This window comes from Canis aureus, chromosome X (assembly GCF_053574225.1).
Source record: "Canis aureus isolate CA01 chromosome X, VMU_Caureus_v.1.0, whole genome shotgun sequence".
Classification (NCBI taxonomy): domain Eukaryota; kingdom Metazoa; phylum Chordata; class Mammalia; order Carnivora; family Canidae; genus Canis; species Canis aureus.
In genome coordinates this window covers 81,777,435-81,793,690 of record NC_135649.1, presented here as the reverse complement: position 1 = coordinate 81,793,690, position 16,256 = coordinate 81,777,435, and the positions used below count along the sequence as shown (strand labels likewise).

Here is a 16,256-nt window from a genome sequence, read left to right as displayed (position 1 = left end):
GGGAGAAGCAGACTCCCTGTGGGGAGCTCGATGTGGGACTCGATCCCAGGACCCCGGGATTATGATGCCCTGAGAGGAAGGAAGACGCTCAACAACTGAGCCTCCTAAGTGCCCCAAAGGCTCCTAATTCTTGACAACCAACTCCTATGCTAACCCCCCAGGAGGCCGAGGCACCGCCTCCTCCCTGGAGGAAGGGGCCAGGCTGAGGGGCGATGTCCAGTGCTGACCAAGGAGGACTCCGCGGGGGGCATACTCAGGCAGCACAGCCCCACAAGTCAGGCAGTGTCCCCTGGGCCAAGGCCAGCCATCACAGGACTCTTCGTAGAACACACTCCCCCTTGATCTTCGAACTCTGGCTATCCAGCTCCTCTGAGCTCCGTGCTGACTCCCTGGGACCAGCACCTGTGGCTACTTTCCGCTGCCAGCACTCTCCGTGCGGAGCTCCCCGAGGCCCTCAGACCCGGGCCGCCCCCTCCCCCTGCTGGCAGCGCCACTACGGAAGCTACTTCCCGCCCCCCACTCCCCACTCCCACCTGCTGCCGACCGGGGGATCTGCCAGACTTGAGGGTCTTGGGGCAGTGTCCTCCCCTTTCTCAGCCGTAGGGGAGGTGCCAGCAGTAGGCATGGCCACGTTGTGCCTCGTCCCTCCCGCTGCCCCCCCCGTCCCCCCCACCCCCCCACCCCCGGGGCAGCTCAGCGTCTGCTGGGCCAGCTGGCCGACTGCCAAATCCTCATCCCACCCGCGGCCTTGGGGGCCGGAGGAGGAGGTGAGGAACAGGCACAGATTGTGCAGAGCACCGATAAGATGGGCAAAGGGACGTGCCTCTTCAGCTGCAGCAGCCCTGGGAGCTCTGCCCCCCCCCCGCCCCGGGGGGGCTGTGGGGTCCAGGTCTGTCCCCGGAATGGACATGGGGCTTCATCCTTGTCGGAAAGGGCAGAACCTGGGGTGGGAGGGGAGCCTGGGACGGGGCTGGGGGCGGGCTCAGCTGCGGAGGTGATGGCCTATCACGGTTTCTGACTGCTCCTCAGGACCTGGCCTCCGCGGGGACATCACACAAACCCCAGGGACGCTTCTGGACTTGGCTATTCCTCCGCCCGTGGCCCCGCAGCGCTGGGGGAAGCTGCATGGACGAAGGGAAGGACGAGTAGAGGGGAGGAGACGATGAAGGGGGTCAGAGCTGCGATTGGAGCTGAGAACTGGAAGCGCCTTAAAGAGACTGCGCGGTCCCCGCCCCCCTTCCCGCCAGCCTCAATGAATTAGAGCTGTGTTTCCCAAACTTGCCTGATCATAAGAATCCTCTCGGGCCCTAGTTAAAGATACAGGTTCCGGAGCGCCTCCCTTCGAGATTCTGATTCAGGTCTGCGGGCGGAGCCGAGGAATCTGTAATTTTAACACGCTCCCCACGTGATTCTCGTGAACAAGCAAGTTTGGGAAATACTGAATTAAAAGGAAACGGGGCCTGGCTGCCGAAGCGGCCTCCGCTAGGGGGCTACTGCGGGAGGATTCCCGGGGGGCGTCGCCTGCTTCCGCCGCCGCCTCCTTCAGTGAAAGTCCCTTTTGGGTCCAGCTGTCACAGGCACCGCGCTCCCTCAGGCCGGGCGGGGGACACCCCAGGTCTGCGTGGCCCCCGCGCCGCCACGCCCAGTGGCCGCCAGAGCCCTGCGAGCAGGGGGAGGAGCCGCCGCCAGTGGAGGCGGAGGAGGTAGAGGAGGCGGAGACGGCGGAGACGGCGGAGAAGGCGGAGAGGAAGGTGGAGGCGGAGGCGAAGGTGGAGGGGAAGGTGGAGGCGGCGGGGAAGGTGGAGGCGGCGGGGAAGGTGGACGCCGCCGGGAAGGTGGAGACAGCAGAGGGTCCGGGCCGCCGGGTTGAGCTCAAGCTGGAGCCCGAACCCGAGCCGGTACCGGAGGCGGAGCAGGAGCCGAAGGGGGAGCCGAAGCAGGAGCTGGAGGATGAGAACCCGGCGCGGAGCGGCGGTGGCGGCAGCAGCGACGAGGTTCCTCCCCCCACCCTTCCCTCCGACCCCCCGCGGCCCCCCGATCCCTCTCCTCGGCGCAGTCGTGCCCCCCGCCGCCGACCCCGGCCACGGCCACAGACCCGACTCCGTACCCCGCCGCAGCCTAGGCCACGGCCCCCGCCCCGGCCCCGGCCCCGGCGCGGCCCTGGGGTCGGATGCCTGGATGTGGATTTCGCTGTGGGTCCACCAGGCTGTTCCCACGTGAACAGCTTTAAGGTGGGAGAGAACTGGAGGCAGGAACTGCGGGTGATCTACCAGTGCTTCGTGTGGTGTGGAACCCCAGAGACCAGGAAAAGCAAGGCAAAGTCGTGCATCTGCCATGTGTGTGGCACCCATTTGAACAGACTTCACTCTTGCCTTTCCTGTGTCTTCTTTGGCTGCTTCACCGAGAAACACATTCACGAGCACGCCGAGACAAAACAACACAACTTAGCCGTAGACCTTTATTACGGAGGTATATACTGCTTTATGTGTAAGGATTATGTGTATGACAAAGACATTGAGCAAATTGCCAAAGAAGAGCAAGGAGAAGCTTTGAAATTACAAGCCTCCACCTCAACCGAGGTTTCTCACCAGCAGTGTTCAGTGATGGGACTCGGTGAGAAATATCCAACCTGGGAGATGACCAAACCCGAGTTAGAACTGCTGGGGTACAATCCGAGGAGAAGAAGGATCACCTCCAGCTTTACCATCGGTCTGAGAGGACTGATCAATCTTGGCAACACGTGCTTTATGAACTGCATCGTCCAGGCCCTTACCCATACTCCCATACTGAGAGATTTCTTCCTCTCTGACAGGCACAGGTGTGAGATGCCGAGTCCTGAGCTGTGTCTGGTCTGCGAGATGTCTTCACTCTTTCGGGAGTTGTACTCTGGAAACCCGTCTCCTCACGTTCCTTATAAGTTGCTGCACCTGGTATGGATACATGCACGCCACTTAGCAGGGTACAGGCAGCAGGATGCCCACGAATTCCTCATTGCAGCCTTAGACGTCCTGCACAGGCACTGCAAAGGCGATGATGCTGGGAAAGCTGCCAACAATCCCAACCACTGTAACTGCATCATAGACCAAATCTTCACAGGTGGCCTGCAGTCGGATGTCACCTGTCAAGCCTGCCATGGTGTCTCCACCACCATAGACCCATGCTGGGACATCAGTTTGGACTTGCCTGGCTCGTGCACCTCCTTCTGGCCCATGAGCCCAGGGAGGGAGAGCAGTGTGAATGGGGAGAGCCACATCCCAGGAATCACCACCCTCACAGACTGCTTGCGAAGGTTTACAAGGCCAGAGCACTTGGGAAGCAGTGCCAAAATCAAGTGCGGTAGTTGCCAAAGCTACCAGGAGTCTACCAAGCAACTCACGATGAATAAATTACCTGTTGTTGCCTGTTTTCATTTCAAACGGTTCGAACACTCTGCCAAACAGAGGCGCAAGATCACTACATATATATCCTTTCCTCTGGAGCTGGATATGACCCCATTTATGGCCTCAAGTAAAGAGAGTAGGATGAATGGACAGTTGCAGCTGCCAACCAATAGTGGAAATGACGAGAATAAGTATTCCTTGTTTGCTGTGGTTAATCACCAAGGAACCTTGGAGAGCGGCCATTACACCAGCTTCATCCGGCACCACAAGGACCAGTGGTTCAAGTGTGATGATGCCGTCATCACCAAGGCCAGTATTAAGGACGTGCTGGACAGTGAAGGGTATTTACTGTTCTATCACAAACAGGTCCTGGAGCACGAGTCAGAAAAAGTGAAAGAAATGAATACACAAGCCTACTGAAGTGATACACAGACCCACCTGCAATGGAAGATGGCGACACCTGTACTACAAGTGGCATCGAGATTTAAAGGACCTACTTGCATGGCCCATGGGCCTGACAGAGTAAGAATTGAACAGTACCCAGTGTCTCAAAGGTCACGGTTGGAAGAGAAATAGACGGGGCGGGAGAAGAGGCTCTAGTCTAAATGGTCACTTAAAGGAGAATTCAATGGCAGGAATGCTCTAGGCGGAGAAGGCAGGAGCAGGGAAATCCTGACACTGGTACATATCCTATATTCCTCCAAAAGATTGTGTGGGAAAGTGTGGGGTGGGTGGGGGGTGGTGTGTGTGGGGGGGGTGTGTGCCCTTGTAACCATAAAACATCTTTCTCCATGGGTGTTTCAGCTTCAACTGACCAATCACATAACAGTTATATGTTTGGAGGGGGAAAGAAAAGTCTATACAAATGTAGCCCATTACCTGTATGGGTATGAAAGCAGAAAAGTGGAGGAGGCAAGGATATCTCATTGACAAACACCTTTGCCAGTTTCTTTGTATTCGTGATTTTTTGTGCTATTAAATGCAGTATTAATAAAAAAAAAAAAAGAGCCCATGGGGCTAGTGAAAGAAGAAAGAAGGGGGCTTGCATAAGGGGAGAAGTTGCTCCAAAAGTAGAGAAGACAAAAAAAAATACTGTAAGATAAGCAACCAACACAGACAGGCCTCAGCTAAAAGTATAGTGTGTGAGTGTTTAAAAAAAAAAAGCTGTATGATATACTTGAGCAAATCAATGAACCTCTTTGCGATTGTTTTCTCATCTGTATAATGCAGATAATTCCTACCTTAAAGGGTTATTGTTAAAGATTAAATGATATAAAATGTGTCAAAGTATAAAGTAAAAGGCTTGGAACTTTGTAGGGGCTCAGTAAACGTTTGTTGTATCTGAAACTTCTTTGGGTCAGGACCAGAGTACATCAAAGGTAAGGGTCAGTCCTATCTGAGATCCATGGACAGAGTGGATACACACACATATAACTCCCTCCCCAACATTGTCTACTTGGAACCCCAAAGCAATGGACTCCACTTTTGTCCCTGGGTAAGGGCCTTACAACCAGTGCCACACCGGGGATTGAGGGAGAACCACAACTGTTCCCCAGAGTCATTCTGTCCATTTGGAAGACCATTGTGTTGTTTTTGTGACTCAGCATCGTAGCAATGGGACTCTCAGGGTCAGTAGGCTGCCAGGCTGCCACGTGAGGGTGTTTGCTGGTCTTTGCCTTCCACAAACATTATGTGTGTAGTTGTAACATTCATCTATGGGCATAGATCAGTAGAAGGACTATTTTCCAAAGCTCGCTGGTCCACCGGCCCTGGGATATCGATAGAGTGGCACATTGGCCTCTTCCCTGATTCTCACAGAGGTCGGAGCAGCCTGCAGAGAGCTAAGCCAGAACAGATGGGGTGTGCCCAGGAGGGAGTAAGCCCTGATGATTTCCTTCTCAGCATCAGGTACAAAGGACCTATAGGTCCTATAACCTAGAAAAATCTTAGGGGGAAGCTATGTATCAGACCCAGGAGCTTGGATCCACTGGCTCTAGTAAAAGACTGGGCTGGTCCCCCATCCTCACCCTCAGGGCTTCCCAAGTCTACTTTCTGGTCCACTCATTTGGAAATACACATTTATTTATGTGGTTGTCAGTGCATCCCCAACCAGATCATAGGTTTTCTTGAGGATGGGGGTTGTGTCTCCTCTTGTACTCTGGGCTGCATACTTGGCCCCTAGCACAGTTCCTGGCACATAGTAGGTAGATGGTCAAAACACTTACTGGATGAATCAATGAACCAGTGCCACCTACCTTTCATAACCAAATTTTGCCAACACTGGGGGCCCATAATCCTTGGGAGAATACGTAAAAAGTGTTATTTTTGGTATCTCGTAAGATGGGGGAGATCAAGCCGTGAGTGGCCTCAGATGTCACTTGGCAACTTAATGCAGGGTATCTGCTTTGGGATGTGTCTGGTAGCCCTGCCTGGGAAGACAGCCATGTCCTCGTTCCTCATCTCTGCCACAGGAAGAGTTCAGTAAGGCATGTGCCACCAGACTCTGCTTGCAGAAATGATCTTTTACATTTTTAAGGTTTTTAAATTCTGATATATTTTAAACCTAGAGGAAAGTCGCAAAAATAAAAATAGTATAGAGAACATCTGTATACCCTTTACCAGATTCACCTATTGCTAACATTTTACCCCATTTACTTGATTGCTTACATGTATGCACACTCTCATAAGTCAGTGTGTGTGCGTGTGTGTATGGGTGTGTATCAGGACCATATGATGGTAAATTACATGCATCATGGCCGTTCATGACTAACATACCTCAGCACGCGGTGCCTAAGAGCGGGCATGTTCTCCACATGACAGTATAGTTAAGAGATTCAGTAAATTTAAGACTGACACAATACTGTAATCTACCATCTGTACTTGAGTTTTGTCTGTTGGCCAAATGAGGTCCTTTACAGTATTTCCCTCCTCATCATCGGATCTGGTCTAGGGTGAGGTACTGCTGTTAATTGTCATGTCTCCTTTGCCTCCTTTAATCTGGAGCATTTCCACAAACTTACTTTGTCTTGTATGGCCTTAGCATTTTTAATTGAATGTTCCTCATTTTGGGTTTGTCTGATACAGAAACTATCTTTTAAATACCCTGCACTCAGGAATAGTTCTAAGAGATATGAATGGCGCGAGACTCCTGAAGCTGACCTCCCTGTCTCCACTGGTGGAAGGCACAGACCACCAGAGGGAGCAGCTGTGCCTGGCACTTCCTGAATGAAGCCTGCACCTCCTCTGGAAAACACCTTGTCCCTCAGCAACAGGGGAGCCATTCCAGCCCAGCCCTATGCCCCTACCTGTCACCAACCCCCAAATTGAGCCATGGAGTGTAACAGCAGCAGCCAGGGCCTGCTTTCAGATCACACCACCGTGGGACCCAGGGCACCATGTATTCAGCAGGTATGTGTTACCTTGAGCTCAAATGGAGATTTAGACATGTCTGGCCCCTTGGGCAGACACCTCCAAGGTTGGGGCCTTCAGGGGGACAACATCCTTGACACCTTTGTCAACATTCCTGTGGTGTACCATAGTGGCAGTGGGGAGGGGAGGTGGGAAGGGGTAAGTTCTTAAACAGCTTTGGGGACAGAGGACACAAAGACAGGGGCCCAGAGTAAGTAAGGAAAAACATGGGAGAGGTCAAAACCAGATTGGTGTGTGACCTACCGGTGACTTTCAGACCCAACTGGGCTGTTTTACATGACGGATGGAATTCCTGTGTGAGCAAATGTGGGCAAGAGCTGGCGAAACTTAAGCTAATTTTTAACTCAGACTCCATCTACAAGCTGGGAAGGCCAGGGGGAAGTCATTTCACATGTGGATTTATTATCTGGACCCAAAAGGGCACAGGCAAAACATATGAGTGCTCACAACTGGGGTCTTATCCATACCTATAGAGCTCAGACCGAGGGGCCAAACAACAGGGATACTTCCCTTTTACCCATTATACATGCTTCCCATGGTTTTTTGGCCTAACCTGGTTGAAAATTCAGGATCCAACCACTTCCCATTTCCTGGAGTAGCCAAATGCTGAAACTTACTCCACCCCCCTATTCACATATGTAACTGCCTCACTTCTTCCCCATCCACAGGGAATGCTGATCAGGGATGCCATCAACCAAGAGGTCTTTTCCAATCAAGAGAACAGAGTGGCCCCCATACAACTCATGTTGTCATAACGCAGTAGACCTGATGCCAGGAACCTGTGTTTGCGCCAAATGTACACTCACACCCAGAAGTGAAGGCCCAGGTCCTCTGAGACCATGAAGCTCAGCACCCACAGCCATCTGTCATTACACACTGACCTTTCCCTGCAGGTGACCAGAAACCATGTTTAAACTCTTGTATCAAAAGTGTACCAAATATATAGGAAAATGCACATATCGCAAGGGTACAACTTGATGCATTTCTAGGAAATGAACAGATCCCTGCAAACGACATCCAGATCAAGAAACAGGACATTGCCCCTAAGTCAGGGCCCACTTCTGCTTCCTTCCAATCAATGACCCCAAAGAGTAATCCCTATCCTGACTTCTTTCACTGTAGATTAGTGTTGCCTTTTTTAACTCCTTCTATAAATGGAATTGTTCAGTGTGTATACTTTCGTGTCTGGCTTCTTTTGCTCAACATTTTAGGAGTATCAGATCTGAAGTCTTTTGGTCAAGAAAAATTTTGAGGCATGTTATATGAGCCCAAAATAAGAATCCATACTACTCCCAGGGATTTCTGACATATTGAATCAATTCAAAAGGACCCAGGCCATTGTGAAGTTGGACCTTGAGAGTGTCTAATCTCAAGTATAAAAAGATGGTGGATGGAAAACAGCCTTCCAGAAAATCCTGGGATAATTTAAGTACTCCAGAAATGTTGATCTTGAGCCCTGTTCTGTCTAAATAATCTTGGACCCCAACCCCATTCCAATAGCTTCTGAATGGGATACTCTCTTCTGGTAAATCCTCAAACTTTCACGTGCAGCAGAGTCACCTAGAGGGCTTGTTAGTATACAGATTGCTGGATCCTGCCCCCCAGGATTTCTGATTTCAGTAGATCTGGGATGGGGGTTTGAGGATTTGCATTTCTAACACATTCCCCGGTGATGCTTCTGGTTCTGGGATCACACTTTTGAGAACCAGCGATTTATTCAGTTCGATTTCATACTGTGGTACTTGGAGCCCAAGGAGTCTATGAAGATGCTCCAGGGAGGAGCCAGGGGGAGGGTAAATTGGTAGATCAGGAACTCTTAACCCCACTTGAACCAGAGCAGCTTCCCTCATTTATTTTATATCTTGGGGTTCCAAGTAATACTTGAAGAAAAAGTTCTAAATTTTTAAAAAAAGATTTTCTTTATTTATTCATGAGAGACACACAGAGAAAGGCAGAAACACTGGCAAAGGGAAAAGCAGGCTCCCTGTGGAGAGCCCCATGCGGGACTCAGTCCCAGGACCCTGGGATCACGACCTGAGCCGAAGGCAGATGCTCAACCACTGAGTAACCCAGGTGCCCCTGCTACTAAAATTTTTGAAAGTTGAAAATCACAGTGCTAAGGAACTGTAAAGCCTAGGGTAATGTTGTATTTAAACTACCTGGGTGGTATATCTGGAAAATAATCCAACATGCTACCGAACCTGACCTATGTGCCCTTAGTCTAGATGGTCCTGGAGGCACTTAATTTCCTTAGAACTTAGAGTATATTTATGAGGACGAAAGTGATAAGGGAAAATGCTTAATTATAAACAAGGTGCAAAGTCATATGTATAAAGAATGTGGGTTTTTTTCCTGGCAATAAAGCATACATCATAAGATGACATGAATAGCACTCCCCAACTACAAACACATATTAACACTAGATGAACTATAACAAAAAATTTAATTTTTAGCTGGCCTTTAAAAAAGTGAAATCTCCAGAGAAGCAAAAAGAAAAATTAAAGCCAGGCCAGTAATTGTAAATGGACACCATAATCACCCATTGTGGTGTTGCTCGTAGATATCAGGTCCTAGGGGCTAGGGGCATAAAGGTGGGAATCTAATGCCCACGTGGGCACTGGCAACACAGCCTCAAGTCTACCTGAGGCAGAGAAACTGTGAATGAGACCTCTGGATAAAGCCTTTAGTGGCTTTTTCTGTTAGTTACAATGGATTTGGAAAATGAGTAGTGAAAAGTCTTAGGCTCTCTCTCTGGAGCCACAAGAAATGAAAACTCCAGGCTTGTGTTATATGTGGATGCAGGGGTCTAAATTTACCCTGTTGCGTGTTATGGAAACCAGATGCTGGGAAATTAAAATAAAAATGGGAGCAGAACGATTCAAACCTCTAGAACCCCAGCAAGTGCAAATATTGCACATTTTTACAATCCAGGGCACACGGAACCTCACAGAAAAAGACAATATATGCTGAATATGGGTTCAGAAACAAACTATAGGAATATTGTACTTGCAAAAGAAATGGCACACCATGAAGGAGAAGTACCAATTGCCGTGAAGAGTAGAATTAGTCTCCCCAAGAAATACTGATGAGAACTACTAGTTTTTTTTTTTTTTGAGAGGGAAATAAGGAGATTTTCAGAAAAAAACAAACCTAAGAAAGCTTAACAATAATAGACTGTCACTAAAATAACTATTGAAAGATACTCTCCTGGAAGAAGGAAATTGAAATCAGGAGGAAGGGGTGAATAGAAGGCAAGGAACAGTGAACAAAAATTGGTAAATGTGGGGAAATCTAAGCATTAAGTATTTAGAACAATAATAGTGTTGAATGATATGGAAGTATAAAAACAAGCTGGCACCAAAAACATCTAAGACAGCAGGGAACTATTAATATTTAAAGCATTCTAAAACTTTTGTATTGTTTGGGAGAAGGGTAGGGATAGTGCCTGAATCTGGACCTTGTTAAGTCAAGTATAAATGTTTAAACATTTAAGGATATGGGCTTCTAGTTTCTGGCAATGGCAGACTGGATTCTTTGATTCAGCTTCCCTGTTGAAGTAATGAAGTATGCTGTATAAAAAAAAACTTCCAAAACTTATTTAAAAGCACTAAAGAACTGAGAGGACAGAGGAAAACTTCCAGGCCAAATTGGGATGAAAGCTTGTAACCAGACAGGTAAGCAGAACATTGGCGGCCCAAAGCCAATTTGCTCTCAGGGCTTTTGCCTCCATTGCCCACCTGAGCTTTGATTCAGTCAGTGGCCACACAGGGCTAGAGAGAGAGAAGTTAAGGCTTAGGGCCAGCCCAAGGTAGGAGATTAATAGGAGAACCTCTCCACATCGAGCTGAGACACCAATGGGCTACATTAGCTGCCTAAGGGGCCAACCAGAATGAAACATGCCCCTGTCCCAACAATCCTGGAGAACTGTACAGAAGGCTGCCTTGGCACCGAGCGGAACTCTCTTGCTAAAAAGTAGGGGGAGAAAAAGAGGAGGGGGTACATATTTCTTTTTGAATTAATGTTTTCATTTTCTTTAGGTAGATACCCAATAATGGAATTACTGGATCATGTCCTATTTTTAAGTTTCCAAGGAACCTCCATACTATTTTCACAGTGGCTGCACCAACTTGCATTCCCAGCAACAGTGCACGAGGGTTCCTTTTTCTCTACAGCCTCACCAACACTTGTTTCTTGTGTTTTTTTTTTTAAAGATTTATTTATTTATTTATTTATTTATTTATTTATTTATTTATTTATTTATTTATTTATGATAGAGAATGAGAGAGGCAGAGACACAGGCAGAGGGAGAAGCAGGCCCCATGCCGGGAGCCCGACGTGGGACTCCATCCCGAGACTCCAGGATCACACCCTGGGCCAAAGGCAGGCGCTAAACTGCTGAGCCACCCGGGGATCCCCTGTTTCTTGTGATTTTGATTCTAGCCATTCTGACGGGCATAAGGTGATATCTTGTGATTTTGATTTGCATTTCCATGATGATTAATCATGTTGGGCATCTTTTCATGTGTCTGTTGGCCATCTGTATGCCCTCTTTGGAAAAAATGTTTATTCAGGTCCTCTGCCCATTTATAATTTTTTATTTATTTGATTTTTATTTTTTAAAAGATTCTTCAGTAAGTTTATTTTGCAAAATTTTTGTATTTTAAGTTGTATTGGCTTATACTAACTGACCTTCAAGTTGCGGCAGCTCATGAGTTTAGTGTATTCTTGCCATCCCATTCCATCCTGTCACTTAGTCAAAGAGTTCAAGACACATACACAAAACACACATGTAAACAGACACAACAAGTCTTTTGTAAAGTAAATAAATCTTTTATAATGTAAATAACTGTTCCTTTTTGGAACTTCTTATATCCATTTCATGTCTTTGCTGAAATTGGGATATTCACATTTATTAGACACAATCTTTATAAAGCAAAGTGTTTATCTTTTTGCAAACTCAAGTCACTCTTGAGAGCAATATTTTTCTTACTGATCTGAAAAGGATGGAGGCCAGAGAGGAAAAATCACTTCAAATGGTCAAAAACAGAAGAGGACTGAAAAATAACATACTTACTACATACATACTTACTAGTGTAGGGAGAAAAAAATTTAAGTGTAGAGTCTATTGAAAATATTGATATTCAAAGGAATAGCTTTGGACCCATTGCCAAACTTAGATTTTTCTCAGTTAATTAAAGCCAAGTGTGTTGGTTTTATTTAGGAAGATACATTAAGTTTTTGAAGTAAGAATGATGTAGTTGTACAACTTAGTTTTTATATAAATGACTGAATACACCAGGTATCAAATACAAACAGTGCTGTAGCAAGAAAATAAATTGGAAGAAACGGTTACTCAACCAATAGCAATAAAGATCACCATTTGAAGTTGCCTGGGTGGCTCAGTTGGTTAAGCATCTTCCTTCAGCTCAGGTCATGGTCCCTGGGTCCTGGGATGGAGCCCCACACTGGGCTCCCTGCTCAGAGGGGTTCCTGCTTCTCCCTCTCCCTCTGCCTGCGGCTTCCTCTGCTTGTACTTTCTCTCTGTGTCCAATAAAAAGAATCTTTCTTTTTAAAAAAGACCACAATTTGAAAGATCTTCTATACACAAAGAATGAAAACATATTGTTATAAGATTTTACAGCACACAACCGAATTCAATCTTAATTGATTACTATTATACTTCTTTCTTCTTCAGTATTAGTAGATCCACATTATATCTGAACCATCACAGGCAGGAAAGTCTTTGAACACCAATACTTACAATAAGCTGCGTTAGTAAGACACAAATCTTCATGTTTATTTCATTCACCACCTTGGGATTTTCCTTTTGTATTTTAAGATTAATCAAGCTATCCTTCTGTTGTTTTTGGTTTGGGAGGAATGGACAAATTGCAAGGTAGCCAAGTACTGCAAGTACACCAAGGAAAGGCAATAATTGAAGCCATTTTGAAACTGTAAGCTGGGTCAACCCGGTAATGCTCTTGGGATGGGAAGACTTTAAAGATTTTTTTAAAAAGATTTATATATTTATTTGGGGGAGAGAGAGAGAGAGAGAGAGAGAGTGAGTGTGAGAGCAGAAGGGTAGAAGGAGAGAAGCAGACTTTCTGCTGAGTGTGGAGCCCAAAGGCTCCATCCCAGGACCCATGAGATCATAACCTGAGTCAAAATCAAGTGTTGGATGCTTAACCAGCTGAACCACCCAGGTGTTCCTGGGGATCTGCTTTAGCTATGCAGGGAGCAGCACTTTCATGGTGTGGGCCGCACTCTCCAGCACCATCCTCACCAGCAACGCCTACTCCTCTCTGAGCATCCCCCCACCATCCAGTGGAGCTGCAGAAGTGGCAGATATGCATCCTGGCAGGCGGTCCTCTGCCCATTTTTAAATCAGATTATTTGGTTTTTTTTTTTGGTGTTGAGTTGTATAAATTCTTTGTATATTTTAGATATAAACCCCTTACCACTGTAGCATTCCAGCTGGTCTCTCTTTAAATCTCAGGCCGAATTCATAGATTTTCAGGATAATTTGAAGGTTTTCTAGGTAGTTTGGTGGAGACAGGTGATTTGGGGACCCTACTCCTCCGCCATCTTATTTGCTTCAACGTGGATGGAACTGGAGGGTATTATGCTGAGTGAAGTAAGTCAGTCGGAGAAGGACAAACATTATATGTTCTCATTCATTTGGGGAATATAAATAATAGTGAAAGGGAAAATAAGGGAAGGGAGAAGAAATGTGTGGGAAATATCAGAAAGGGAGACAGAACATAAAGACTGCTAACTCTGGGAAACGAACTAGGGGTGGTAGAAGGGGAGGAGGGCGGGGGGTGGGAGTGAATGGGTGACGGGCACTGGGTGTTATTCTGTATGTTAGTAAATTGAACACCAATAAAAAAAAAAAAATAAAATAAAAAAAAAAATAAACCCCTTACCAGCTCTATCCTTTGCAAATATCTTTTCCCATTCAGTAGATTGCTTTTGTGTTTTATTGATAGTTTCCTTCTCTGTACAGAAGCTTTTTAGTATATTCATTGTGGAACTGTTTATAATAGCCCAAACATGAAGCAGCCCAAGTATCCATTGATAGATGAATGGAAAAAGAGGTGTGTATGTGTGTGTATGTGTGCATGTGTGTGTGTGTGTGTATGCGGAATACAATATTATACAGCCTTAAAAAGGATGAGATCTTGCCATTTGCAATAATATGGATGGAGCTAAAGGGTATTTTGCTAAGTGAAATAAGGCAGGCGGAGAAAGACAAATACCATATCATCTCACCTTATATCTGGAATCTAAAAAACAAAACAAATGAATAAACAAACAGAATCAGACCTATAAACACAGAGAACAAACTGATGGTTGTCAGAGGAGAGGAGGGTGCAGGATGGGCAAAATGGTTGAAAGGGAGCTGGAGAGACAGGCTTCCAGTTATAGGATGAATAATTCATGGAATAAAAGGTACAGCATAGAGAATAGAGTCAATGGTACTGTACACAAACACATACATATTTCCTTGCACCTCAGTAATAATACATACACTTTTTTTATAAATTTATTTTTTATTGGTGTTCAATTTGCCAACATATAGAATAACACCCAGTGCTCATCCCATCAAGTGCCCCCCTCAGTGCCCGTCACCCACTCACCCCCACCCCCCGCCCTCCTCCCCTTCCACCACCCCTAGTTCGTTTCCCAGAGTTAGGAGTCTTTCATGTTCTGTCTCCCTTTCTGATATTTCCCACTCATTTTTTCTCCTTTCCCCTTTATTCCCTTTCACTATTTTTTATATTCTCCAAATGAATGAGACCATAGAATGTTTGTCCTTCTCCGATTGACTTACTTCACTCAGCATAATACCCTCCAGTTCCATCCACATTGAAGCAAATGGTGGGTATTTGTCATTTCTAATGGCTGAGGAATATTCCATTGTATACATAAAAATAGACCTGCCCTACGACCCAGCAATTGCACTCCTGGGGATTTACCCCAAAGATACAGATGCAATGAAACGCTGGGACACCTGCACCCCGATGTTTATAGCAGCAATGTCCACAATAGCTAAACTGTGGAAGGAGCCTCGGTGTCTATCGAAAGATGAATGGATAAAGAAGATGTAGTTTATGTATACATACACTTTTTTAAAGCATAGTTGGAATACTGACCACATTCTAGGCTATAAAGCAAGCCTCAATACATACCACAGCATTTAGTTTCATTCAGACTACATTCCCTGATTAAAATGAAATTAAATTAGGAATAAAAAGCAACCATAAGAGCAAAAGCTTTTATAAAGTTTTTTGGAATGTTTAAAAAAATGCTTTTGGGGATCCCTGAGTGGCTCAGTGGTTTGGCACCTGCCTTCGGCCCGGGCCGTGATCCTGGAGTCCCGGGATTGAGTCCTGCATCAGGGTCCCTGCATGGTGCCTGCTTCTCCCTCTGCCTGTGTCTCTGCCTCTCTCTCTCTCATGAATAAATAAATAAAAATCTTTAAAAAATGCTTTTGTGTAACTCATGGATTAAAGGCAAATCATAATGTGAATTAAAAATTATTTATAACTGAATGATTATATAGGTATCAAAACTTGTGAAATATAGTTGAAGCAAAATTTAAGGGAAAAGGTATGGTCTTGAAAGCTTTTTATTAGAAAACAAGGCTCAAATTTAATGATTTAAGCATCTGATTTAAGAAGTTAAAAAAAGTAGCAACAAATTAAACCTAATGAAAGCAAAAGAAAAGACATGACCTGTATAACACCATGAAGTGATGAAATAGAAAACAAGGATGCAATAGAGAAGATCAATAAAACCAAAGCTTTGTTCTTTGAAAAGACAAAACTCTTGGCAAGATTGGACAAGAAAACAAAAGAAAAGGTATAAATGAATAATATTGAAGATGAATAGAGGAACAAAACTGCATATAATACAGTCTTTTAAATAATTTAAAAATATTACAAACAGGGGCACCTGGGTGGCTCAGTTGGTTAAGCATCAACCTTTGGCTCAGGTCATGATACTGGAGTCCCGAGATCCAGCCCTGCATTGGGCTCCCTGCTCATCAGGGAGCCTGCTTTTCCCTCTCCCTATGCCCCTCCCCTTCCCCCCCCTTGCTTGTGCTCTCTTTCACTCTTTCTTTCTCAAATAAATAAAATCTTAAAAGAAAACAAACAGCTTTCTACCAATAAATATAAAATTATGGATGAACAATTTCTAGAAAATATAACTTTGTAAAACTTATGTAAGAAGAAATAGAATGGGGACACCTGGGTGGCTCAGTGGTTGAGAGTCTACCTTTGGCTCAGGGTGTGACCCCAAGGTCGTGGATTGAGTCCCCACATTGGCCTCCCCTGCGGGGAGCCTGCTTCTCCCTCTGCCTGTGTCTCCGCCTTTCTCTCTCTGTCTCTCTTACACAGGCAGAGGGAGAAGCAGGCTCCATGCAAGGAGCCTGATGTGGGA

General features: G+C 46.0%; 1 protein-coding gene and 1 long non-coding RNA gene across 2 annotated transcripts; both read left to right on the top strand.

Moving 5' to 3' along the window:
• The first annotated feature begins 749 nt into the window (after positions 1 to 749).
• On the top strand, positions 750 to 7,983 carry LOC144309074 (uncharacterized). Its single transcript, XR_013375198.1, has 3 exons — positions 750 to 889; positions 6,494 to 6,788; positions 7,478 to 7,983. It is a non-coding gene; the product is annotated as an uncharacterized LOC144309074 (long non-coding RNA).
• On the top strand, positions 1,456 to 4,694 carry USP27X (ubiquitin specific peptidase 27 X-linked). The gene has a single exon (XM_077890190.1). The coding sequence runs from the start codon at positions 2,484 to 2,486 to the stop codon at positions 3,798 to 3,800; it is 1,317 nt and encodes a 438-aa protein (XP_077746316.1). The 5' UTR covers positions 1,456 to 2,483; the 3' UTR covers positions 3,801 to 4,694.
• Positions 7,984 to 16,256: the final 8,273 nt, after the last annotated feature.